The 26,390-nt window shown below is 41.3% G+C and overlaps 1 protein-coding gene across 1 annotated transcript in view; it reads left to right on the forward strand.

The window, feature by feature from the left end:
- LOC139694900 (uncharacterized) overlaps positions 1-20,488 on the forward strand; it is a 134,605-nt gene extending 114,117 nt beyond the window's left edge. Inside the window, exons 2-3 of the mRNA XM_071593402.1 lie at positions 17,527-17,829; positions 20,465-20,488. Coding sequence (XP_071449503.1) covers positions 17,527-17,829; positions 20,465-20,488 — 327 coding nt within the window. The remainder of the gene's footprint in view (positions 1-17,526; positions 17,830-20,464) is intronic.
- The last annotated feature ends 5,902 nt before the right edge of the window (positions 20,489-26,390 follow it).

A 26,390-nucleotide genomic window follows, 5' to 3' on the forward strand; every position in this document is an offset into this window, starting at 1 on the left:
GGGAGACGCTTGACTCACGAAGATACACGTGGCTGGCTGGACTTAGAAAGACTCGTAGAAAGATAAGATAAGTGAGATATACCGGCATAGACAAATGCAAGTATTCGTTTTTCCCTCCCACATGTAAATATAACAAAATCGTGCCCATGAGTCTGAAAATATTAACTTAAAGGCAAAAATTAAATCATATATGATCTCTTATTATTTCCTTGAGGTGTATATTTGTTGTTCTGTATTTCAAAGAATGTGTGAACTACATATGAGTCATGTGTCTATGGCGAGTGCCCTACCGCACTCAAGCCTTAAAAATTGATCTAGATTATATCTCTTAGTACTGGTTGAAGTTTATCAGTCTTATTTGCATCGAACGCTATATGTATCTTGACCACTTCATGGCACTGGAAAGCTTCATCCTTATTTTGTCATGAAAACCGTTTTGTTCAAACAGATCCCTCTCCTTGCGGACACTATACTAAAAATACCACTTATTTACTTGAAATTCTCAATCCACAATCCGTAGAATTAATGGTATAGGTGATATATGCGTTAGTTTGGAATCAGAAAGTATCAGGACAGATAACAGCGCTAAGGGTAGAGGAGAACAAACGGCAGTCTCTGGACTTCCGAACACTTCGAAGGCGACATTGAGAGCGCTTGCGATGCTGACGGCTACATCTAGTGGCGAGCAAGTGAATCACTTCACGAGAGACATGTGAAAGTTGAATTTCGATATTTTGAGGCCATATATTTCTTAAGAGTTGCTCATTATCCCAGAAGTGTTATTTGAGTTCAACCTCCCTCCAACCAACACACCGACTTTCGGGTTGATTATTGTGTGCTTTCCTTAGCATCTATTGGGCGAAAAATTTTCCTCCACCGGGAAAGGTGAATAAATATCATTTGTTATGCCACGGAAAGATGAGAGTTGTGACAAGGGAGAGACCGTAAGACAAACGAGGAGCGAGAGCAAATAGGATGGGCATATTTGATATTAAAAAGGACATTAAAATCTCTACATTAGGATATGTAGGGATTTTAAATTTGCGTCCATCTCAAATAAACCTCAGATTACTGAATAATAGTCAATCGATCCGGTTGAAAATTAAAATTGATGATATTTTGTGCATAATTAATAAATAACCTTTGAGTCCACTGATTATAATTCAATGAAATGAGGGAATCGATTCTTGTTGATTACTTAAGCAGATAACTATTCTGCATGTCCATAGGGCAGGGGAATTTCCCCGTCCTACTTTTTTATTGCAATTTACACGCTATTGGATGAATTTTTAGTACATTCTTAGGTGCACGTGTGTGTCAAGTGATAGAAAATGAATTTGCATTAATATATACGCCACTGTGTGTGCATTGGTTTCCATAAATATGTCAGTATTGCATGTAGTTTTATTCTCTTCTACGTGTGGTCACCTAACAACCCCCGCCATACGCCCTTGCGGCGGTTTTCGGGTTATAATGTAGATGTAGATTTATCTATAAGATAATGTTGAGTAAATACTGCAGGAGGTTCAAAGAATAAGGAAATTTTAAAATCTCAAGACGACTAATATTATTAATACCCATGGAAGGAGGAGCGTGCGTGAAACAATTTGTACATCATTTTGTTTTTTTTTTCTATTTAACGCAATTCCGATTGATAAAGATTTTAGCCGTTTAAAGCTGTTTTCACGTATTACAGGAATGTGTATGCGTAAATTAAAACTAGAGCGAAAATGTAGTTTCAGGGCGTTCAGTTGACGACATAATGTTAAAGAATCAGAATCAGAAAGGAGAATGTTGGATAGGGGCGGTCAGAGAAGGAAAACAGAAGACTTATGGCAAGGATTGAAGGCAAACAAGATGCATAGATGACATTTACTTCAGTGTTAGGCTTTGCCCTTAGCCCAACTAAATACCCAAGTCAAATTATTATTATAATATGGTAATCTCCCGGTTAAGGTAGGTTTTTGGATGGACACAACTACCAAAAAAATATTTTGTGACTCCAAAAAAAACACTAAAATACAGCAACCTACTCTACACCAGGTCCCTCTTCATCTGTGAGTATTTCCTTCCTTCCTTCATCCCGTCCAACATCCCTATCCTGTTCCTTCCCTTTCCTCGTTTGCCTAATATTATTCCCTCTATTACATTCTTCAACATCCCACTGCCTGTCAAGGCCCCCTTCATCAGATCTCTACTAGCAATCCCCCCTTTTCTTAGTCTCTGAGTCGTAGAGTCTTTTCTTAACATCCTTAATCAACGTCCCTGTCATTAACTCCCTCCTCCTTATGAAATCCTCTTCGCCTAGCGCAATTCTTCTCCTTATGTCCCCACTACTTTGACCATGTTGGTCCAAAACACTACCGAGATACGTAAACTGTTCTACCTGCTCTAGTTTTTGCCCTCCTATTTTAATGTTAAGCTCAGCCTTTTTCTTTCTAGAAAATCGCATAACTTTTGTTTTATTAATATGGATTCTCATCCCATACCTTTCGAACTAAATTTCCAATTCACTAAGCAATGCTTGCAACCCCTTGGCTGACTGACAAACTAAAGCTTGGTCATCAGCAAGCCTAACTAATTCCACGAATTCCCCGCCCACTTTCATTGCTACCTCCAGTTCATCCCATTACTCTTTAATCATTTCCTCTGCATACAGGTTGAACAGCAACGGTGATAATGGGCAACCCTGCCTTATAACACCTCTTCATAACACTGCCCATCCGGACTCCCCGTTCCCCGACCGCACCTGAGCAGTCTGAGACTTTTACAGGTTGCGGATTAGCCTTCTTTCTCTCAAATCTATTCCTATTTTCTGCAATATACCCATTAGTTTTTCCCAATAAACTCTATCAAACGCTTTTTCGAAATCTACTGAAAAGGCAAATACCTACTGGTTGTGTTCTATATTCCTCTCGATTAATAACCTCATTACAGCAATGGCATCACGCGTAACTCTCCCCTTCCTAAACCCAAACTGATCCTCCGCTAAGTAATCATTTGCCCTACTCTGTATCCTTTTGCTTATGATCCTGATAATCCCTTTAGCTGCGTGGGATATCAAACTAATTGTCCTATAGTCCTCACATGACGTGGCATTTACCTTTTTCGGAATAGGATCTAAAACTGATCTCACAAAGTCTTCCGGCCAGATTCCCTCCTCATAAATTCTACGGATCAGCCCATATAGCCTCTTCCTCCCACATTTTCCTAAGCATTTTAAAAGTTCCACGGGAATGTTATCTACCCCCACGGCCTTATTTAGTTTAATCTCCCTTAATGCCCTTTCTATCTCATTGTCTAGTACGCCTGGACGTAAGCTGTCTTCCTCTGCGTCATTTTCTTTTTCAATGTATAACTTTGTAGGTCTAAGCTCTTTACTATACAGATCTTCTAAATATTCCTTCCATCTCTCTTGGCTCTTCCCTGCGTCAACTATTACCTTACCCGCCTTATCTCTAATGGCTATCGTTGATTTCACTTTCTTATTTCCCGATAAAGATTTAACTTTGCTATACAGCGCACTGATTTCACCCTTCCTCTGCAGACTTTTCATATCCTCGCACTGCGTCTTCCACCATGCTTCTTTGTCTTTGTTTGTCGCCCGCCTCTATTTATTGTTCAATTCTTTGTACTTCATTTTGCCTAATTCTGTATTTATATTCTTCCATTTTCGCCGCTCATCCATCTTTGTAGTCATCTCATCCGTGATCCATGGTTTCCTAGTCCTTTTAGGGTTAACTGTTCCAATAGTGTCTTTTGCAGCTTCAGACAACCCTTTCTTGATCATTTCTCATTTTTCATCGATAGTACTAAGCCCTATACCATCCTCCATGATTTTCTAAACCGCCTGTTTGTATTCCTTTCTTTTCAACCCATTTAATGCTTCTGCATTCCATTTTCTAACTCGCCATTTTGAAACGTACGCTACATTTCATAACAACTAAATTATGGTCTGAGTCCGCATCCGCTTCCCAAAAAGCTGTGGGAATTTATCACACTGTTCCTAAACCTGTGTCTGACCAGGATATAATCTAGCTGATATCTTCCTGAGTCACCTGGCATTTTCCATGACTACCTGCGTCTTTTGTGGTGTCTAAACCAAGTGTTGGTGATGACCAACTCCTGTCTCCTTCCAACTGCCTTCTCCCCGCGGTCATTCCTTGTGCCTAAACCGTAGTCCCTTACGTCATCACCATCTCTTCCTTCGGCTACCGTCACATTCCAATCCCCCATCACTATCAAATGTTTCCCTGCAGGAACACACGCGATCATGTCCTCTAACTGATCGTATATCCTATCGACCTCTTCTTCCTTATGGTTGCTCGGTGGCATGTATACCTGAATAATAACTAAGTTCGTCGGTTCTGCTTTTATCTCCACTAGTAGTATTCTATCCGTTACCTGCTCTATGTTGACTACGCTTCGTCTACCTCTTCATTTAATACTATGGTAACCCCTCGTTGGCTCTCGTCCCCACCGCTTTATATTATTCTATAATTATCAATATAGTAATTCTATCGCTGTCCTTACATCTCACCTCGCATAGACCTAAAATATATATATTTTCCCTTTCCCTATCTCGTTTAATATTCTCCAGTTTCCCTGTCCTCATCATTGTCCTAACATTCCACGTTCCTATTCTAACTAATGTGGTCTTCTTCTCCTGCGTCTTCTGTCCTGCTGCTGCTGGTTTTCCCTTGCAAGCGTGGGATGACGACCGCGGAAGCCTTGCCTCCCCCGCTGCCGGGCACGACACACGGCCGATTGGGCCGAGCCCCGTGGTTGCCAGGACTCAAAATATCTCTATTGTCCATATACTATGATGAACGTGTAAATTATCCTAATCCGAAGTATTTTATTATATGTGGGCGGGTGCCTCTGGTTTTTTTATTCATGTGCATGGCAAATATATTCGTATGTGATCATCTTATCGCCCAAAATAACCGAGTTCTTATGCTCTCTTCAATTTTTAGCGTTCCTCTACTTTATTTCATAGCCATAAGAGCACGTGCAAATATTATATACTAATTTTTACAAACGGATATAGATACTGGATAGAGATATAGAAAGTAAAAGTATGAAAATAAAGTTTATAGGGAAGGGGGAAAGATTCCAAGACAAAAATATCCTTGGATGGGACTTACTTAAACCACTGACCTCGATTTGCCAAGACGAAATTCAACCAAACTATAGCTCTCTCTATGTATGTATTTATGTATAACTATATATATATACACACACACATATATATAATGGGTCGCGGTAGTCCAGTGGGTAGAGCGTTGGACTGCTGACCAGGGGGTCCCGGGTTCGATTCCCGGGCCAGGCACTCTGGGCACCTGCAGCTCCACCCAAGCTGAAGTGATTTTTTCGGGTACCAGGTCTTCCTGGGGAACCATAACCGGCACAGGGAAAGGAACTGGCCCCCCTACCCCGATGTGTGAATTTTCACACGCCGTATAGGGCTTCGTACTGGGTGAACTCTACCTTCACCTACTAAACCGACCTTCGGGTTGATTACTGTGTTTATGGTATATATATATAAAATTATATATATAATTATATATATACTACCTTGATCAAAAAGTTCCCGGAATAACCACCGTGTGGCGCTCCCATCGTTCCGATTTGAGTTCTGTTTTTTTTGTTAAATTGGTACATCTGTTGTTGATATTCCCTTTAAATCTTAGTGTCATAACTTGACATTTGCAAAAGTTACGGTCGGTTTTCGGTATGTCCATCAGTGCTTCCTGCGATTTTTCCATCACTTCCTCTCGGCTGCTAAAACGCGTTCCCCGTAATGGTTTTTTAACTCGATTGAACAGAAAGAAGTCACAGGGAGCCAAATCAGGTGAATTCGGTGGCTGTTGGATGGTATTTGTTGCATTTTTCGTCAAAAAATTACGAATAATGATAGCACTGTGCGACGGTGCGTTATCATGGTGCAAAATCCACGAGTTTTCTGCCCACATTTCTGGTCTCTTTCGGCGAATTGCTTCACGCAAACGTCTCATAACGCCCAAATAATACTCTTTGTTTACTGTCTGGCCTTCTGGCAAAAATTCATGATGCACTACACCGTTGTAATCCGTGAAAACCGTCAGCATTGCCTTCTTTTTTGACTGAAAACGACGTGGTTTTTTTGGTCTCGGCTCATTTGGTGAACGCCATTCACTTGCCTGATGTCTGGATTGCGTGTCGTACTCATAAACCCACGTCTCGTCTCCAGTAATGATCCTTTTGATGAATGTGGGATCGGATTCAGGCTCGCAAATCATGTCTTTTGCGACGTCAACACGGTCTCTTTTTTGCATGAAATTGAGGTCTTTTGGAACCAACTTTGCTGCTACACGACGGAAACCCAAATCATTAACCACAATGTCTTGGGCGGATCCATAGGCAATGTTTAAGTCCTCCGCTATTTCTCTGATGGTTAATTTGCGGTTATTGACCAACATTTCTTTTACTTTATCAATTTTTTCACCGACTTTCGATGTCGATGGTCTGCCACTGCGTTCATCATCTTCGATTGACTCACGACCACTTCTTAACCGCTCGTGCCACTGGTAAACGACCGTTTTTTTAGAGAATCGTTGCCGAAACACTTTTCCAACATTTCCAACGTCCGTGCGCCACTAAATCCGTTTTTTACGCAAAATTTAATACAAGTTCGTTGTTGCAAATTTAAATCCATTTCTGAAATTGTAAAAAATCGCCAACACACACAGAGATAGATGTACTCTTGGCTACGTAACTTTTGCAAATGTCAAGTTATGACACTAAGATTTAAAGGGAATATCAACAACAGATGTACCAATTTAACAAAAAAAACAGAACTCAAATCGGAACGATGGGAGCGCCACACGGTGGTTATTCCGGGAACTTTTTGATCAAGGTAGTATATATTATATCTTTGAAATGGAACGCTCTGAGGCGACGCAAAAATAAATATATACATACATACATATGTATGTATGTATATATATATATATATATATATATATATATATATATATATATATATATATATATATATATATACACATATATATATACACAGATGTGGATTTTTAGCATATAGAGTCACAAAGAAAGGGCACCCCCAATTTTTTTATTTGACGTTTCGACAGCTAGGCTGTCGTCTTCAGAATGGCGTTCACGGGGTTGAGCGGAGAGGACATGTGGGGGGGAGAGGTTGGGGAAGGGGAGGTAGAGGACCAATTGGAAATGAACAAGGGGGGGGGGATATGTAGGCAGCCATATGATGCGTTCAGTGGGCTTGGTACAGCCCGGGCAGTTTAAATGATTGGGCCACCCAGATATGCGCCATCTCGCGGAAAGCGACAAGCCTTTCATTTTATAACCTGCCATATCCTCCGTGCGAAACACCCATTTTCCCCAGGCGTCAACCTAAAGAGTCCCCGACCCAGTACCCGACACCCGAAAACGGAAACAAAGTAGTGAACCTTTCGTCCGTGCCCCTCGACAATAGCGAGCTTTCGCTACTAAGTAAAGGCCTCTCCTTCTCCCCCACCCCTAGAACTAACCACGTTAACATCGTCACCGACACGCTAAACTTCTGCCGGAATTAACGCTCGCACGCCCATTAGATATCCCAGCCTTTCCCTTCGAACTCTCCCACCATTAACCCAGCACTTACCCGATTCCGTCTAGCCTCAGAAAACGAATCCAAAGCACTCCCATCAAACCACCCAATTGAAATCTTTATCAATCTTCTTCTGACAAAGATTTCCGATAAAAAATTCATAGATTCCCTTAAGCCACCAGACAACCTTTCCCCCTCTGAGAGACAAGCTCTCAGAAGTTTAACGTCGAACAAAGATATACGAGGGTCATACACAATTTCTCACAATTCATTAGTGTGTATAGAAATATAGAATATATATATATATATATATATATATATATATATATATATATATATATATATATATATATATTATATATATATATATATATATATATATACACACACACACACACGAGGGTCATCCGGAAAGTAGTACCCGTTCATGAATTAAAGACACAACAGTAAATATTAACAAACATAAAAAATTTTATTTGAAAGAGGATACTTTAAACTACTTCTCAACATAATCTCCAAGCAAATTAAGGCATTTGTCATAACGTGTGACAAGTTTCTGTATTCCTGCTGCATAGTCCTTCGCCGCCAGCTCATTGAGATACGCGAGGGACCCATCTTGCACAAATTTTTGCATAATGCAGATGGTGTTTAACAATTTCATGAACAATTGTTCGAGAAACATTGGGAAAATGCTCACAGATGTCATCAATTGTGACGCGCCGATCGTTCCTCACGAATTCGTCAACTGAGCTCACCAGTTGGTCTGTAATGACAGACGGTCTCTCCGAACGCTCATCGTCGTGTGTGTTCCCCCTCCCCATGTTGAAGTTGCGACACCACCGCCGAACAGACGACTCGTCCATTACATTCTCTCCATACACCTCCTTTAATTGGCGATGAATATCACATGGGCGAACGTTTCTTGCATTGAGGAATTTAATCACTGCCCTCACTTCACAACTGGCGGCGTTCTCAATTTTTTTAAACATTGTAAACAATCACAGAAACAACACAGGCAATGCTAGCGTCACGCAACTTGGCTCAGAGAAGGCAGACAAGCCACTGAAGCTATCTGACCTCGTCCAGCGGCTACTCGCGTCGTCAGCACTTCATGCGGCACGAACGAGTACTACTTTCCGGATGACCTCGTAATAATCACGACGGCGGACAAAGGGTCATTCGTTGTCGTGCTAAACAAAGAAGACTATAACGCTGAGGCATTTCGCCAATTAAATGACCTTTCCTGCTAGGCCCCCCTGCCCCAAGACCCAAACCATTCTTATCAAAAGGATACTCTCTCTTTTCTATCCAAGTTTGGTCCCAAAGAAGGTCTCTCCCCCAAAGATGTATCCATTCTTTCGCCACCTAATCCCAAGACCCCCCATTTCTATTTGCTACCCAAAATCCACAAAACCAATAACCCCGGAAGCCCTATTGTCTCCAGCATCAACTCACCCACTGAACGAATCTCCGCATTGATAGGCCACCACCTTCAACCAATAGCCATTTCACTCCCTTCTTACATTAAAGACTCGCACCACTTTCTGGAACGTCTACACTCAATCCCAATTCCGCACAACACGACCATTCTCATGGCCACGATAGACGTCACATCTCTGTACACCTCCATTCCCCACAAAGAAGGCTTAGAAGCCCTGAAACATTACCTCTCCCTACGATCCACAGCACACACCCCATCCACAGATTTCCTCATCGAACTGAGCCAAATCGTTCTCACCAAAAATGCTTTTCAATTCAATGACAAAATATATTTACAAATAAAAGGCACTGCAATGGGCACGCGTATGGCTCCTGCATTGGCCAATCTTTTTATGGGTAAACTAGAACACGACTTTCTGCAACAACAAACCCTAAAACCACTCTTCTGGGCCCGCTATATCGATGATATTTTCCTCCTTTGGTCCCACGGATGCGAAACTTAATCCTCTTTTATTTCCTCTGTCAACTCCTCCTTCTCAGTATCGTTCACTTCTTCTATATCCGACATTAATATTACCTTCCTAGATATCGCCATTCACCTCCAAAACAATACGTTTCACACTTCAGTCCACATTAAACCAACCAATAAGCTACAATATCATCATTTCGACAGCTGCCACCCACCTCGTACTAAGCGCTCCATCCCATTCTCACTCTCTATCCGTGGCTTCCGACTCTGCAACAACACCCCCTCCCAACAGAAATACTTGGACCAGCTGCATGAATCTCTCAGAAAATGTGGGTACCTTGAAAAATTACTAAATGGTAAAATCCTCAAAACGTCAACCCAATACACTCCCCTCCCCAAACCGAACCGCACAAAATGCCCTAATCTTATCACCACTTTCTTCCCCGGAACACACAAAATTAAACATGTAATCCGTGACCTCTTCCCAATCATCAATAACACTCAGTCCACATCACTTTTATTCCCACACTGTCCCTCTGTTTCGTTTAAACGCCCGTCGAACTTGCGAGATACTATATCTTCAAGTCCACAAAACCAACTGCAACCACCCCCGTCTCTTCCCCACCCCTATCTGCACCATGCAACCGCCCACCCTGCAAATGCTATCATCTTTTAAGACCTCCCCCTCACTCAGTACCAACTCCCAACCACTCGCCACCTGTACCTCAAAAAATATTATATATCGCCTCTCCTGTAACTTCCGCCCTGCCTTCAACGTGGGCGAATGCTCGACCGCACTCTCCCTCCGCATGAATAACCACCGATATTCCACCAAATCTCCCACCTTTCTTAATTATCCCATCCCTACTCACACTGCTTCCCACAATAAATCTTTTGACGACTGCTTCTCCGTTTCGGTGATTGAAATCCTTCCCAAATCTGCGAGTATAATAGAGGTGAGAACCCGCGAGATGGCGCATATCTGGGTGGCCCAATCATTCAAACCGCCCGGGCTGAAACAAGCCCACTGAATGCATCATATGGCTAGCTACATATCCCTTCCCATTCCCCCGATCATTTCCTATTGGTCCCTTACCTCCCCTTCCCCCACCTCTCCCCCGCACATGTCATCTCCGCTCTTCCCCGAGAACGCCATTCTGAAGACGACAGCCGAGCTGTCGAAACGTCAAATAAAAAATTGTGAGTGTCCTTTTTTGGTGTCACTATATTCTAAAAAGCCACATCTGTGTGTTTATATATTTATGTATATATATGTGTGTATATAAATGTATATATATACATATGTTTGTGTATATATATATGTATATATATACATATATATATATATATATATATATATATATATATATATATATATATATATATATATATATATATATACTAGCTGAATACCCGGCTTTGCACGGGTTAGGGAGAAACAATAATATAAATATACTACATAAATAAAAACAACAAATTATAAAGTACAATAATACACTACTTCATATAAATTTAAGAATCTTTTTTATTTAACACCTGTTTATAAACTACATTTTTTGTTTCATATCCAGGAGAAAGAATATATAAATTTTTAGGCGAACCTACTCTGGAGCAAGCAACATAAAGTTGCCCGTGGCTAAAACATGGCGATCTTAGATCAACACCACAAAACTTTAAAGACTGTCCCTGTGATTTATCAATGGTAATTGAAAAAGCTAGCCGGACTGGAAACTGTAATCTTTTAAAGTTGAAGGGAAGATCAGTTGGGATTACAGGTATCCGTGGAATAAAAATTATTTCACCTTTTCCTTTTCCAGTTAAAATGACTGCCTGGATTATATTTTTCATTAATTTTGTCACACACAATCGTGTCCCATTGCAGAGTTTTGGTGGATCTAAATTTCGCAATAAAATGATTGGGGATCCTACTTTAAGTATAAGACGATGTTGTGGCAATCCAGCTGGATCAAGTGAATTTAGGAATTCCGTTGGATAATTGACGCTTTCGTCAGCGTCCACTACGGTATCAACCGATTTATATTCAATCACGTCTCCTGGCAGCATGGCTAGTATCTCCTTGTTAATTTCATTAACATCATCGTTCTTAGGAGCAAGAATGGCTCTTTCTCGCAACCATTCTAAATTTTTATAATTTTGATTAACGTTAGGATAGACTGCTTGTATCATACCGCGGACAGTTTTCACCGATACACATAAATCGGATGACAATTTTATCATACCAGATGCTTCAATAACTAATCTATCTTCTCCAATCTCCAAAAGTTTATTTGCAAAATTTTGAGCATTTCCATCTCTTAAGAGGATTCGCATGTTTTGTTTAAGGCTAATTTCTTGGACATGATTCCATAGAACAGAATGTTTTAAACAGGCATAAATTTCATCGGCTGGAGTCGATTTTGGAATGACAGGCAGAGTTTGACGGAAGTCTCCACACAGGAGTACCAGAGCTCCTCCCATTAAACTGCAGTTTCCTCTAAGATCTTGAAGTGTTGCGTTGAGGGCCTCAAGAGATTTTTTATGAGCCATCGTACACTCATCCCATACTATCAATTTACATTCTATAAGAACTTGTGCCTGGCCGCTTGTTTTATTTGTATGACATGTGGGATTTTCTTGTCAGGAAATATTAAGCGGCAACTTAAGGGCAGAGTGGGCTGTTCTTCTTTGGGTTCCATTCTCATGCAGACGATTTCCGACGATCTTCTAAAATATATATTGTCCCATTATCCTATGGTATCCCATTATCCCATGGTATAATGGTTCTGCCGCTTTCATATCAGTGATATTTTCGGGGGTTGTCCTTTTAAGTTATTCTGGAAGTGTGTCGATATTTTTCCGTTTGTATTCTTGCGTGTCACAGATTTTTTAAAGCCTTTTTTAGCCGTCTGTACCGAATTTTGAACAGCATCTTATCGTCCAGTTGACTTATTTCACCCAGGACCCACGCTGCAGCATCGAGATCTCTCCTTACTAGTTGTATCTATTTCATTTGGTTGTTTTAAACATGGACATTTCAACATTCCCATCCCGTATTGCGAAATAAATTGCGTGATCATAATCGAAATGGTTTCCTACCAGCTGAGTGATACTTATGCACTCTTAACGTTTCTTCTCGTATCCCCCGATGCTTTTCTTGCCTTGCCAGCATGCTTTTATCATTGTCCTTCAATACTCAAGTTTTTGTACGCTATTTTCTCTTATATGGACGCCAGTACCTTTTCCTTGATACAGGGCTTCATCTTGACGGATTTTCTTCTTACTACAGTATGAATTGTACGATTTCACAGTTTTTCCTCTGGAAGTATGCTTTCCCATTCTTTTTTCAGCGCCCGTTTGAAGATGTCTCAATTTGTTTTCGATTTTTCGACTGGCCGTCTGTTATTCCTTTGCCCTTCATCAGCATGGTCTTTGATCACGAGAAATAAGTTTCTTTTTTTATTATTTAACATCTGCCCTCTTTTTATATCTTTGTTTTCTTCCCCGGCAATGGTTGTCAAACAGGGTGTCCTGGTGTAATGGTATGTCTCAACTAATTGCTACGCTTCGAATTTAATAAGTCTTTCCTCTTGATCCTTGCCTTTAGTCCGTATTTTCATGGCCTTTTTCGTTTTTTAATCTCTTATACGATAGTTTGCCAATAAACGAAGACTGTTTACCTCTCTTCTTACATATTTCATGACATCCACGAATCTCCATGGACTTCTTTAACGTTCATTCAGTCACGTTTTCGGGTAATTTTCACACACACAGCCGCCGGTCCGAAGATCTCCGCCTTCTGATAATTTCATTTCGATAATTCTCAAATTATTTAAGCACATTCCTGACTTCTCCGCTTTCGGGTTTTTCAATCTTTCGAAAAATCGAAGAGATCTAAAACCTCGGGCACTTATCCTAAATTGTTTACCACTTTTGACTGGTATACTTTCTCGAGTTTTCTCCTTATAGTAATTTGAATGAGAGGCTTAACTACAGAACATTTAATTGTGAACGTTTCATTCACTCTAAGTATTATAAAATTTCTGAAAAAAATTGATAAGCTGTAATCTTCGGTGTAACAATGTTGAGGCTTCCTGTGACCTTCCAGTGCGCGTAATCGCAACTGTTACCAAATATATATATATATATATATATATATATATATATATATATATATATATATATATATATATATATATATATATCTGCCTGGCAAGTGGAAAGATCCGGAGTTCAAGTCCCGGTCTAGGAAATAATTTTACACTCGTGATTTGCCTGATTCCGCCTTCCCCACTTCTAATTTGTTCGTCCTTTATATGTGTTCCTATCCCTTTTCCTTATATATATATATATATATATATATATATATATATTTCTATGTGAATGAGTATCTATTAGTACATATTTATATACATATATATAATAAAAAAACCTCCTTCCATTAATTTCGCTGCAATACCTGAAGATGCAACGGCTAGAGCAATTTCTCCATGAACCCTGATTTCAGCGAGAACTAAATTAATTAAAAATGTTTTTCCCGTGCTCCAGCAGCATCAAGAAAAATGATACCTCCTTCTTGTTTATCTACTTGATCCATTATTGTTTCGTACGCGAATTTCTGATCTTCATTAAGAAGTGGCTTTTTATCCGCGATGTATGCTTCTAAGTCTAAGACATTGTAGCTAGTTTCACGTATATAATCTGGATAAAATACACCCTGTTGATCTTGTACAAGTGCAAAAAGACCAAGTTCCACTAAAGTCTTGTTAACCATTGGTGATACACTTTCCCTCCAAAATAATCAAAGTTTTATTAAAAATGTCGGAGTTAAACGTAATATCCAATGTAGGATTTTCACTTCGAACTTTAGCCAGTATATCCTCACTCATTGATTCTTTATATTTTTCCCATATTGTTTTTGGGTTAGATGGATTACAGGAGGTTATTATGATGGCAAACAAAATTCGGATTTGTCCTGGAAGAGAAATCAAACTGGCCTCTCGCAATGAGTCATCCCAGTGTTGATCTCCTTCTAGCAACCCTAAATTCTGGCAAGCTTCTCTGAATATCTCACATATTTCTCCGTTTACCGTTCTTAATTCTGCAAATGAGCGAGGTCCTCTAATGGTATGTAGAAGCATTCTTAAAAAATAACATTCGGCGTTGTTAGGATGGACTGCGTAGACTCGGCCCAATGCGTCACATGAATAAATATTATTCTCAGGATCAAAGTTGCCCATTTTTCTTCTACAAAAGACTTTCCTTGATGTATTCCACGTATAATATCTCGGCAATTCTGAATACAATAGTGTTCTTGCAAAAGTATCCTGCTGGCATAGTTGGAAAAATGCTGTTTCTATGACAGCAAAAAAGTAAACAAATTACATACATACAAACAAACACTCTCCTTTATATATATATATATATATATATATATATATATATATATATATATATATATATATATATATATATATATATATATATATCATTGGTTTAAAGAGTCATAATCAACGGGGAATAAATTTTGACCCCTTTAAGTTTCTGTCATAATTTGTGTGAGCATCTTAAAAAAGAAATGTTTTAAAGTCGTAGAAGAATTCAGATCGCTGAAGACGTTGTGAGAGAATATATTTCGAGTAGCCTCAAAAGCGCTTTCAGGAATATTGAGGATTTGATTCGATACCACTCAAAATTTGGTCTAAAAATAATTTCCAAAAATGTATTGAGAACATTTTGAAAAAATCGCTTGTTTGCGGTAGGTTTCGCCAAGTCACTGCGAAATCGCAATTATCTCTCTGAAAAATTGGGGTTCACTAAGTCCCTCTACTTTGTCCAGGACTGGCCCTAAGTGACCTTTCCCCAGTGCCCCAAAGTGAAGGAACTCCTTCGTGAAGAATGCTATTCAGGAACAGGGTGAGGTGAACTGAATATGTCCGAATTTGCAATGCCCACCAGAGGCCCCAATCTCAATGAAACTTGTGCCACTTATTCATTACACATTAGTATATAACATTACATTAAATGTTTTCCAAATTAACTGTTCCAATAAATAATAAATTCCCAACTCTCCATTAAGCTGCCCTCAAATTAGCTTTTACATGGGTCCAGCGACCAAGCACTGTTACATTACTAAACCGCAGCTAAAACAAGTACACTACAGTACACACAATTACAGTACTAAAGCCATTCACCACGGTGAACCATTATTTAAGCGCATTCACCTTTTATGTCAAAATTTAAAAAAATTCTATCCAGTGGAATTGAATATTTTAAAGTTCTCATTTGCCGAGTCCCCCTCAGCATATCTTTTTTGCTCACATCATGGAGAATAGTTTTTTTCAGTAAAGGAGAGGACTCATGGTATTAAGACAATTGGCAGGTTATTCATTGAATTTTGTTTGCGAATCATTTTGTAACCCTGACAGAATCAGCTAAAGATACGAGCAAAGTGCTCGAAATCTTGCCAACAACTATGGCCAAATGGAAACTGGGAATACGTGGAAATAAAAGAATATATACTCTAATTTTGAGAAAAAATAAACGTATACCGATCTATTTTATGGCATGGGAATGCAAAAGAAGTCAAATGGAAGAATACTATTTCATCTCTGGGGACAGTATTCAAAATTGATAACAGATCGCTGTGTAAAGAAGGATACGAAAGTAAAAATAATGTTTCAGGCAAAAGAATGAGCTTGGAAATTGGAAAATCCTTTGCAAAAAAACCCTTATTGGGAGCAACTTGTTACATGCAAATGAAATCTGTATCATGGGATAGATGGAAAACCCTATAGTTTTGTATCAATAGAAATGTATTTGATGAAGAATAACTGGAAAAAATAGGACGAAAAGAAAAGGAGCGTAGAAGTTCTACAGGAATTCAAGTACGAGAGGAATTTGATAAAAGAGCCGGAAGAAAAGAAAATCAAATATTATTGGACGTGTTCTGAGGCACAACAAGTTTCCGAAAGATATATGGATGGAAGGGAAAGTACTCCGACGGAAAGGGAGACGAAAGCGAAGAAAGAAAGTCCTGGTTGACATAAAAAGCATAATGCGAGATACATTATATCTGGGTTAGGAAACGCCGGCACTGGAAAAAGACGTATGGTTGCATCGAGTAGGCTCCCTGCATTCAGAGCATGATGCGGAAGGCCTTCACCGTAGACACTATTTCCATCCCCCTCTCCCCCTTGATTCTTTCCCTCCCCGAATCTCCATGCATCCACCTATCACCAGGAATATGAGAGCTCATTTGAAGTTTTTCTCTTGTTGATGAATAGAGATCCAAATTTGAGTGAATACCTTCCCTTCCCATCTTGTCGGCATTTTCTTCGCATTAAATTAGCCCCGTTGTTAGTTTGGGTGTCTAATTCCTAGGCTTGGGTTGGTTTTGCGTGGAGCGAAAGTCAAATCTAAAAATCTCGCGAAGGGAAGAGATTAAACTTCGCTGTGCGTTGCTGTTGGTAAGTATGCCGTGTAATTTGCGACGATTTGTTGAGCGAATGAGATCGTGGGAGGAGTGGGAATAAAAAAGTTAAAATACTATGAAGCGAAAAAAACATGGAGTCGATAGTTTTTATTCAAGTACAGGATAATGTAAAGGAAATAATGTCACCTCACCGTCAAAAAATATACCACTCCGATTAGTAGAAATGGAAGCCGGGAAATGTTTTCTCTTCGCCATTACTACTAACTTTCCTATAACTTATGGATCAACAGTGGTTGAAATTAAAGATGGAAGTCCTGTAATTAACCAAGCATTAATCGTCATTAAAATAATCTAGCCATTAGTTGTAGAAAAATATCGAGGTTCCTAATAAAAATGTATGCAAGTAGTTTAATTTTTAAAATTCAATTGTGGGCATTTCAAAAAGTTAAAATACACTTCCTGACCACGTTTCTTCCAGGAAATCTTCGTACTCTCCCCATTAATGGCTAATTAATGTCGGAGTGCGAGAGTGATTCGTGGGAAGGGGACTCCTAATTTCCTCCGCTTTCTTCGCAGAAAACGCGCGAGGTGCTGGGGGCGGAGAAGCGGCGGCCCATCAACCTGAGCGCGAGGCAGTCCAAAGACGCTTCGCCCTTCCTCCGCCAGGAGGCGAGGGAGCGGGAACTGCAGCGCCAGGTCCGCATCAGGGAGCGGCAGATCGAACTACTGAAGCAGAAGCTGCGCCAATTCACGGGAGTGGCGGGATGCGGGAAGAACGGAGAGATCGTTGTGCAGGACACCCTGGAGCTGGAGCAAGTGATCACCCGCGTCAGCAAGGAGAGGCTCCAGCTGGAGCGCCACCTGCAAGTCGCCTCGGAGGTAGGTGCTGCCGCACACGCGGCCGGTTTGGGAACTAACTCCAATCGACCATCTCTCTTCGCGGTGACGCCGTCTCCTTTTCTTTTTTCGATTTTGTTTTGTTTACCTTTCCCCGTTTGCACGCGTGGTGGTTGTGCGCGTGGAGGGAGGGGGACGCGGCGTGGAGTTAAGGCGGAGGGGGTCGGGAGGAGGATCGCCGGCGGGAGAAGCGAAATGTTCGCCGTACAGAGAGACAGAGGGCTCCGGCGTACGTACGTACGTACGTGCAACCTTGAGGGGGGGGGGGGAGGAGTTCGCTCATTGGTCAAAGTAGGCGGGAGGGTAGAGCATTGCGTCACGGGTTTGGCGGGTTGCGAGCATCCCATAGAGTGGGGATGGGCTTGATTGGGGTGTGGGGGGGGGGGCGATAAAAAGTACCTTCTCACATGGGCGCTGAATATATGTTCTTTCCTCATCGCCGCCCCAACATCCACCATCCCGGTCTATCCCGTGACTCATTCTTTTTAATTATCACGAAACCCAACGGAACGGGAGAAGATTGGAGACAGTGATTGGAGGCGGTCATTTTTATTTTTTAAATTTAATCTTATCCGGAGTGTTTGTATTTTTTCCGATGAGCCGGAGTGTGTGTAATTTAGAGAGAGACGGAGGGAGGGCGGACAGCGCGAGTGTGTCGTCTGGTTGGGGGTGGAGGAGAGAAAGGGGATTTGGCGCGTAGCGGTGACTGCAGGGACGTTTTGGGGGGTGGCAGAAGGGATGATATAAACAAAATTAATAAATTCAATGCTCCTCGCTGCTGCACTCATTCCCTCGCCCCGCTCCGGGGAAAAAATCAATTCCAGCGTCACGGAGTAAGGGGCACGGATCACTGCGATCTAATTCACGTATTGGGTCCCGGGAGCAGGCGGAGGGGGGAAGGGAAGGAAGGAAATGGGCGTGCGCGCCAGGGGTGCACTTCACTCCCCCGCCGCCTCTCCCGCAGAGGCCCGTTCGTTTCCCGCCACCGTCCCCTCGGAAGGCGACCCCTTTCGGCCGATCGAATCACTACGCGCGGCCTCCCGCTGCGTCCGTCCGTCGGAAAACCGCGCCTGCCTCCGGGTGTGAGCCGGAAGAAAATGAGGAGATTCCGGTTTTTGTGCGTGAGTGGGTGTGTTCTCTCCCCCCGTTTCCTCCCCTCCCCCGCTTTGGTCTTAACGTTGCCGGAGACAAGCTTGGATGCTCGAAGGGATGTGAGTGGCTTTAAGAAAGATGGCCGGGTAATTAGCTCGGGGCCTTATTAAAAGGGAGAGGAGTAGGGGGAGGGGAGGGAGTCCTATATAAAGGATTGAGTCGACCCTTTCGGGAGCGAAATGCGCCTAGGGAATTCAGACCTTCGGCGTCCCGTTGGACGGACGGCCAACTGGTTTTCCCGCAATGGGGGAAGTGTGATTCCGTCCGTATCGATTGTGATGGATTGTTTTGGGCGATGGTTGGGAGCGAGAAATTCCTCGGGCTTGATTGAAAACTGTTCAAGTCAGCAGGGAGTTGTGTGTGGTGACAAATATTAAAAAAACCCCTATCATTCCGGGAACCGAGATGGTGCGGGGGCTAACTTACTGGCTTCCCACCCAGTGGGCCCGGGTTCAAATTCCGGTGGTATTGAATATTTTTCCGAGGCATCTCAATAATTAATTGAGGTGCGTTGTGGATGGCACTTTGAGTGAGTACACCGTCCGTCGGATGGGACGTTAAGCTGCGGCCCCTTTGGTGCATTTCGTTAAGAGTAGGCTAACTCCGACGCCGGGTTTCTCTCCACCCTTCATCCTTTCCTGTCCATCCCCTATGGCGCAAATGACCTCAGCTATCTGCCGCCTCCCCTAAATACTACTACTGCTCCTTTTATTTTGTGCCGCTTCCTTTTATATTTTTCGTTGCCCAATGAAGTACTTTAAATGTCTCCCGTGTCGCTTTATCTACTTCGACTCCTCACCCAAGATCACTAGTTCAGTAAACGCCTAAATTAAATCGCCTCAGCTTTCGGTCGCCTCTCTCAAATACTACTACTACTACCCAACCGTTCCACTCATTTCCGCTCCCATCAAAGGCTAACTTCTCATTGCTTGAATCTTTCGAATGAAATCTAAGCTTGCATTTGAATGCGCCCCCGTTGTCTTAGAAATAATGCATATTATAAGTGGTTGGCATTTCTGTGACTCTTCTTCGTACTGTATTATACATGTAAAGTCGTCAGGTTTATGAGTCACGGAGGTTCAAAATGGGTGCAATCGCAAATATTTGTTGAATTCATCAAGGGTGAAGCTTCGATTATTAATCATTGGATATATTAACACGTTTCTCGCATCATATTCTATTTCAACAAAATCTTTTTTGCGTTTCCTCCACAGCGTAATTATTTCCAATTTTGGTCTGCACGTAAATTTTAAGTAACAGCAGAAAGCATTATAATTTTTAGATGAGAACAGGGGAATGCAATAATTGTAATACTAATTCTATGCATAACGATAGACATTATGTCTATGGAACAATTTTGTTATCAAAAGCATGCATAGATTACAAAAGGTAAGAAAAAATACCAAATATTTAATTTCCGAAGGGTTTGGAAACCTCTAATGGAATATAATGCATCTTTTCATAGCTGCAGCCTAGAAGAATAAAGTGATTAAAAAATCCTTTTAGGTGCAGAAATTAGGTCTCTTTTTTTCACGAGATATAGAATATTCATTAACATGACAGTGATTGGGATAGTGAAAAAGTTTTACATTAAAAAATTCAAAAATCTAAAAAATATGGACGTAAAGTAATAAACATATCAAATTGAAGATGTCAGTATAGTGACCGGAGAAAAAACTGAATTGTCCGTAAAGGAGAACAAACGAAGAAATGGTATATATATATATATATATATATATATATATATATATATATATATATATATATAATATCTTCGAAATGGAATGCTCATCGGCGACACACAAATATATAAAAACACAGATGTAGATTTTTAGAATATAGAGACACAAAGAAAGGACACTAACAATTTGTTATTTTACGTTTCGACAGCACGGCTGTCGTCTTCAGAATCATTCATGCTTCTGATTATTTCATTCATGATTCTGAAGACGACAGCCGTGCTGTCGAAACGTAAAATAACAAATTGTGAGTGTCCTTTCTTTGTGTCTTTATATTCTAAAAATCTACATCTGTGTTTTTATATATATATATATATATATATATATATATATATATATATATATAGTACAATACACAGTAACACATAATATAGAAACACAAAAACTCACCAAGAAGGCCTTTCTTCCCTACGTTACTTCCTCTCCAAACGCCCTACCCCTCAAATCCCCAGTACCGATTTTCTCATTGATCTTTCCAATTTCATTCTCACCCGCAACTCCTTTTCTTTCAATAATAACCATTACCTCCAAATAAAGGGCTGCGCCATGGGTAGCAGATTCAGCCCTTCATATGCAAACCTCCAGCTCGGTGTCCTGGAAGAGAATTTCCTTTCCAACTATCCTCTGCAACCTCTCCTGTGGCTCCGATACATTGACGACATCTTTCTACTATGGCCACACAGCATAGATTCCCTCAATTCCTTCATCTCCAAACTCAATGATTCCTCATCTCTGTCTTTCACCTCGATCATTTCATCCTCTCAGATTACCTTCCTCGATGTTAATATTTCCCTCAGCAACAACAAATTCCTTACCTCTGTTCACACCAAACCTACTAATAAGCAGCAATACCTTCATTACAGCAGTTGTCATCCCTCCCATACCAAGCGCTCCCTCCCTTAATCTCTTTCTATCCGCGGTCACCGCATTTGCAACCATCCCTTAACAAATACCTTAACAACCTTCACCACTCCCTCCTCCAACGTGGATACCCTGATTCTCTCCTCCATAAAAAAATACTTAAACATTCCTACACCCCCAAGCCTGCGTCAACCACAGACTCCCAGCCTCTCTCAATCTGTACTACCTACTTCCCAGGCATTCAGTCTCTCAAATTCATCCTCAAAGACCTATTCCCCATCCTCAAAAATCACAACACTTCCTCCAACCTTCTCTCCAATTGCCCCTCTGTCACCTTCAAACGTCCCGCCAACCTAGCAAATATCGTCAAATCCACCAGGCCGCTCTCAAAATCCCCTCACACCCCCAGAGCCATACCCACTCCATGACATCGAGCAAGATGCAAAACCTGCCCTATTTTCACCACTCCACCCCACTCCATCCCACCATTCAAATCTCTCCCGCCCTTCCCCTATTCCTCTTGCACTTCCAAGAATGTTGTTTATCTTCTTACCTGTAAACTCTGCCCGTCCTTTTACATAGGCCAATGTTCCACACCACTTAACATTAGGATTAATAACCACCGCGCCTCGTGCAATCCCTCCTCCCCGTCCCCGTTCCCATCATAATACCCCCTTCAACCAGTGTTACAATGTTTCCGTCCTAGCGTCCCTTCCCACATCCGATAACCCTATAGAATTAAAAACTCTTGAATTGACATCTGTATGGCCTATCAGCATCCGGGCCTCAATGTCGTTCACTGATGGGAGTGGCCTAAAATTGTTACTTCCACCCCTTCCCTCTCCCTTTCCTCTCTCCAACCATTCCTTCCACCCCTCCTTCGCCTCCCGTTCTCCCCTTCCCCTGGCCCCCTTCCCTTTCTCTCGCACCCCTTACCTCAACAATTCCAGCAGTCATTACTTCTATATCTTCAGAGGAAGACGGATTGTTTCCGTCGAAATATCAAGAAAATACGTGTGAGTGTTCTCTTTTTTTGTGTTTCTATATTATGTGTTACTGTGTATTGCACTATTCGGCACTTCCGTGTTACGTCTATGAAAGCATATATATATATATATATATATATATATATATATATATATATACATTCAAACACGAAATCCCGCCAAACGGCGAATAAATACTCATATATACAGAAACAGATATAAGGAAAAGGGATAGGAACACACATAAAGGACGAAAACAATAGAGGTGGGGAAGGAGGAATCGAACGGATCACAAGAGTAAAAATATTTCCTTGACCAGGACTCGAACCTCGGATCTTTCCACTTGCCGGGCGGATGCTCTTAACCACTTGAGCTATCGAGGAAACGTAATTTACCCTATATATATATATATATATATATATATATATATATATATAATGTATATATATATATATATATATATATATATATATATATATAATGTATATATATATATATATATATATATATATATATATATATATATATATATATATAATGTATAACACTTAGCACTAGTGGACACAGACAAAAACACAGAAACACACAAAAAAAGAGACTCACTATTTTTCGAATTTTCGGTGGTCGTTGCCACCTTTATCAAGGAGGAGAGGGACAGAACTGAAGGGAATACGAGGGCTGGAGCGATGGATGGAAGGGGAAGGTGGGGAGGGAATTCCGAAGGGACGGGTTTGGAGGGGCAGCGTTAGAAGGGTGGGGAAAATGTAGAAGGTGATGGGGGTGGAAGGGGGATGAAAATATAATTAGAACAGGGTAATTAGTGCCTAATATTGATTCCTGGCCAGTTCCAGGACTCCAAAAGCCAGATGAAGGATTGCTCTAGTGTTTTCAGTTTCAGAGGAGGATCAGAGGGTGGGAGGGATGCTATGATTGATACACTATAGCATTTATCAAAGGGAGTGTTGTGTTCGGAGGCGTGTTTGGGGATAGGGAGCATGTCAATGAAGGAAGAGTTTTTGCATGAGGCTCGGTGGTTGTTGATTCTGATATTGAGGGGTGTGGTGGTTTGCCCAATATAATAGGCAGGGCACAGTTGGCACTTCAGAAGGTACACTACATTGCTAGAAGTGCAAGTAGAGGAGGGAATTGGTGGGAGAGAGTTAAAAAGCGGGTGGGAGAGGGATGGGATTTTGGTTTTGAAAATAGGGCATGTTTTACATCTGGGTTTATTGCAAGGCGTTGGAGTGGTTTTAGGACGGGTTGGGGATTTAAGGAGTGGATTTGTTGATTTGAGGAGATCGGATAGGTTGGCGGGGCGTTTGAAAGTAACTGAGGGGCATTTGGGAAAAAGGTTGGCGGTGGCATTATGATTTTTTAGGATAGGGTAGAGGTCTTTCAGGATTGATCGTATAGATTCTAAGCCCGGGAAGTATGTAGTGCAAATTGAGAGAGGGTGGGGTTCTGCGGTGGAGGAAGGTTTGGGAGTGTACGCATGTTTTCGGATTCTTTTGTTCAGGAGGGATTCGGGATAACCTCTTTTTAGGAGGGAACAGTGTAGACTTGAAAGGAAATAATCAAGGGAATCAGGGTCACTACAAATTCTGTGTCCCCTTGTGGATAGGGAGTAAGGAATGGAGCGTTTTGTGTGATATGGGTGGCAACTATTGTAGTGTAAGTATTGCTGTTTGTTTGTGGGTTTAATATGTACAGAGGTGTGAAATGTTTGGTTTCTTAATGTAACATTTACATCTAGGAAGGTGATTTGGGAGGAGGATACTGTAGAACTGAAGGAAATAGAGGACGAAGCATTGAGGTCGGAAATGAAAGCTTTCAGGGAATCGGTACCATATTGCCAGAGGAGGAAGATATCATCGATGTACCTGAGCCACAATAGAGGTTTCAGTGGTTGTTTTGACAGGAATTTCTTCTCTGCGAGACCAAGAAAGAGGTTTGCATAGGAAGGGCTGAACCTGCTACCCATGGCACAGCCCTTGATTTGTAAGAAGAATTTGTCGTTAAAGAAAAAGGAGTTGCGGGTGAGGATGAACTCGGAAAGACTAAGGAGAAAATCTGTGCTGGGTATGTGTGGCTCAGGGCGTTGGGAGAGGTAATGTTTGAGAGCGGAGAGACCTTCTGAGTGGGGAATCGATGTGTATAGGGATGTTGCATCTATGGCGGCCATAATGATCTCAGTATCTGGAGGGAGGGAGGTTGATTTTAGCCTTTCCAGGAAATGGTAAGAATCTTTGGTGTATGACGGTAGGGAATGGACTATCGGTTGGAGATAGTGGTCTACAAATGCAGAGATTCTTTCAGTTGGGGAGTGACGGGAGGATAAAATCGGACGACCGGGATTCCCAGGCTTGTGAATCTTTGGAAGGATATAGAAATGAGGGGTGCGTGGGTGGGGAGGGGAGAGGAGGTCCAGGTCTGAAGGAGATAGACCCTCATTTGGCCCGTTGGACACGAGAAATTCAATAAGTTCCTTCTGAAGTGCGGGGTTTGGGTCTTCGGGGATTTGCCGGTATGCGCACGTATCCGAGAGTTGCCTGTCAACCTCCGTTATGTAATCCGATCTATTTAAGACAACAACTGTTGAACCTTTGTCCGCGGAAGTAATGATGATATTAGGATCCTTAATTAGCCTTTTTAGTTCAGTGGATTCGGTTGGAGACAGGTTGGGTCGAGGATTTAGGGTCTTGAGGAAAGACGGGTTGGAAATTCTGGACAGGAGAAGGTTTATAAAAATTTCAATTGGATGATTTGGGGGGAGGGGATTGGGTTCTCGGGCAGAAGCCGGCTCTAACTCTTCCTTCATTGACATGCTCCCTATCCCCAAACACGCCTCCGAACACAACACTCCCTTTGATAAATGCTATAGTGTATCAATCATAGCATCCCTCCCACCCTCTGATCCTCCTCTGAAACTGAAAACACTAGAGCAATCCTTCATCTGGCTTTTGGAGTCCTGGAACTGGCCAGGAATCAATATTAGGCACTAATTACCCTGTTCTAATTATATTTTCATCCCCCTTCCACCCCCATCACCTTCTACATTTTCCCCACCCTTCTAACGCTGCCCCTCCAAACCCGTCCCTTCGGAATTCCCTCCCCACCTTCCCCTTCCATCCATCGCTCCAGCCCTCGTATTCCCTTCAGTTCTGTCCCTCTCCTCCTTGATAAAGGTGGCAACGACCACCGAAAATTCGAAAAATAGTGAGTCTCTTTTTTTGTGTGTTTCTGTGTTTTTGTCTGTGTCCACTAGTGCTAAGTGTTATACATTATTATTCACGTCCGTGAGTCTTTCAAAAAGTGTTATATATATATATATATATATATATATATATATATATATATATATATATATATATATATATATATATATATATATATATATATAATGTATATATATATATATATATATATATATATATATATACACGAAATCCCGCCAAACGGCGAATAAATACTCATATATACAGAAACAGATATAAGGAAAAGTGATAGGAACACACATAAAGGACGAAAACAATAGAGGTGGGGAAGGAGGAATCGAACGGATCACAAGAGTAAAAATATTTCCTTTACCAGGACTCGAACCTCGGATCTTTCCACTTGCCGGGCGGATGCTCTTAACCACTTGAGCTATGATATAAATTATTTTATTCGGTTCAGAATATTACAGAGTTTGTTAGCATTATGCATAATATCAGGTCACAGATTATGGGTACATAATGTTTTTCTTTAGTATAAGTGTATACATGGATACATACATGATACATATACCACATACATATCCACTTGT

Source organism: Hetaerina americana, unplaced genomic scaffold (assembly GCF_022747635.1).
Source record: "Hetaerina americana unplaced genomic scaffold, ioHetAmer1.1.p SCAF_59, whole genome shotgun sequence".
NCBI lineage: Eukaryota > Metazoa > Arthropoda > Insecta > Odonata > Calopterygidae > Hetaerina > Hetaerina americana.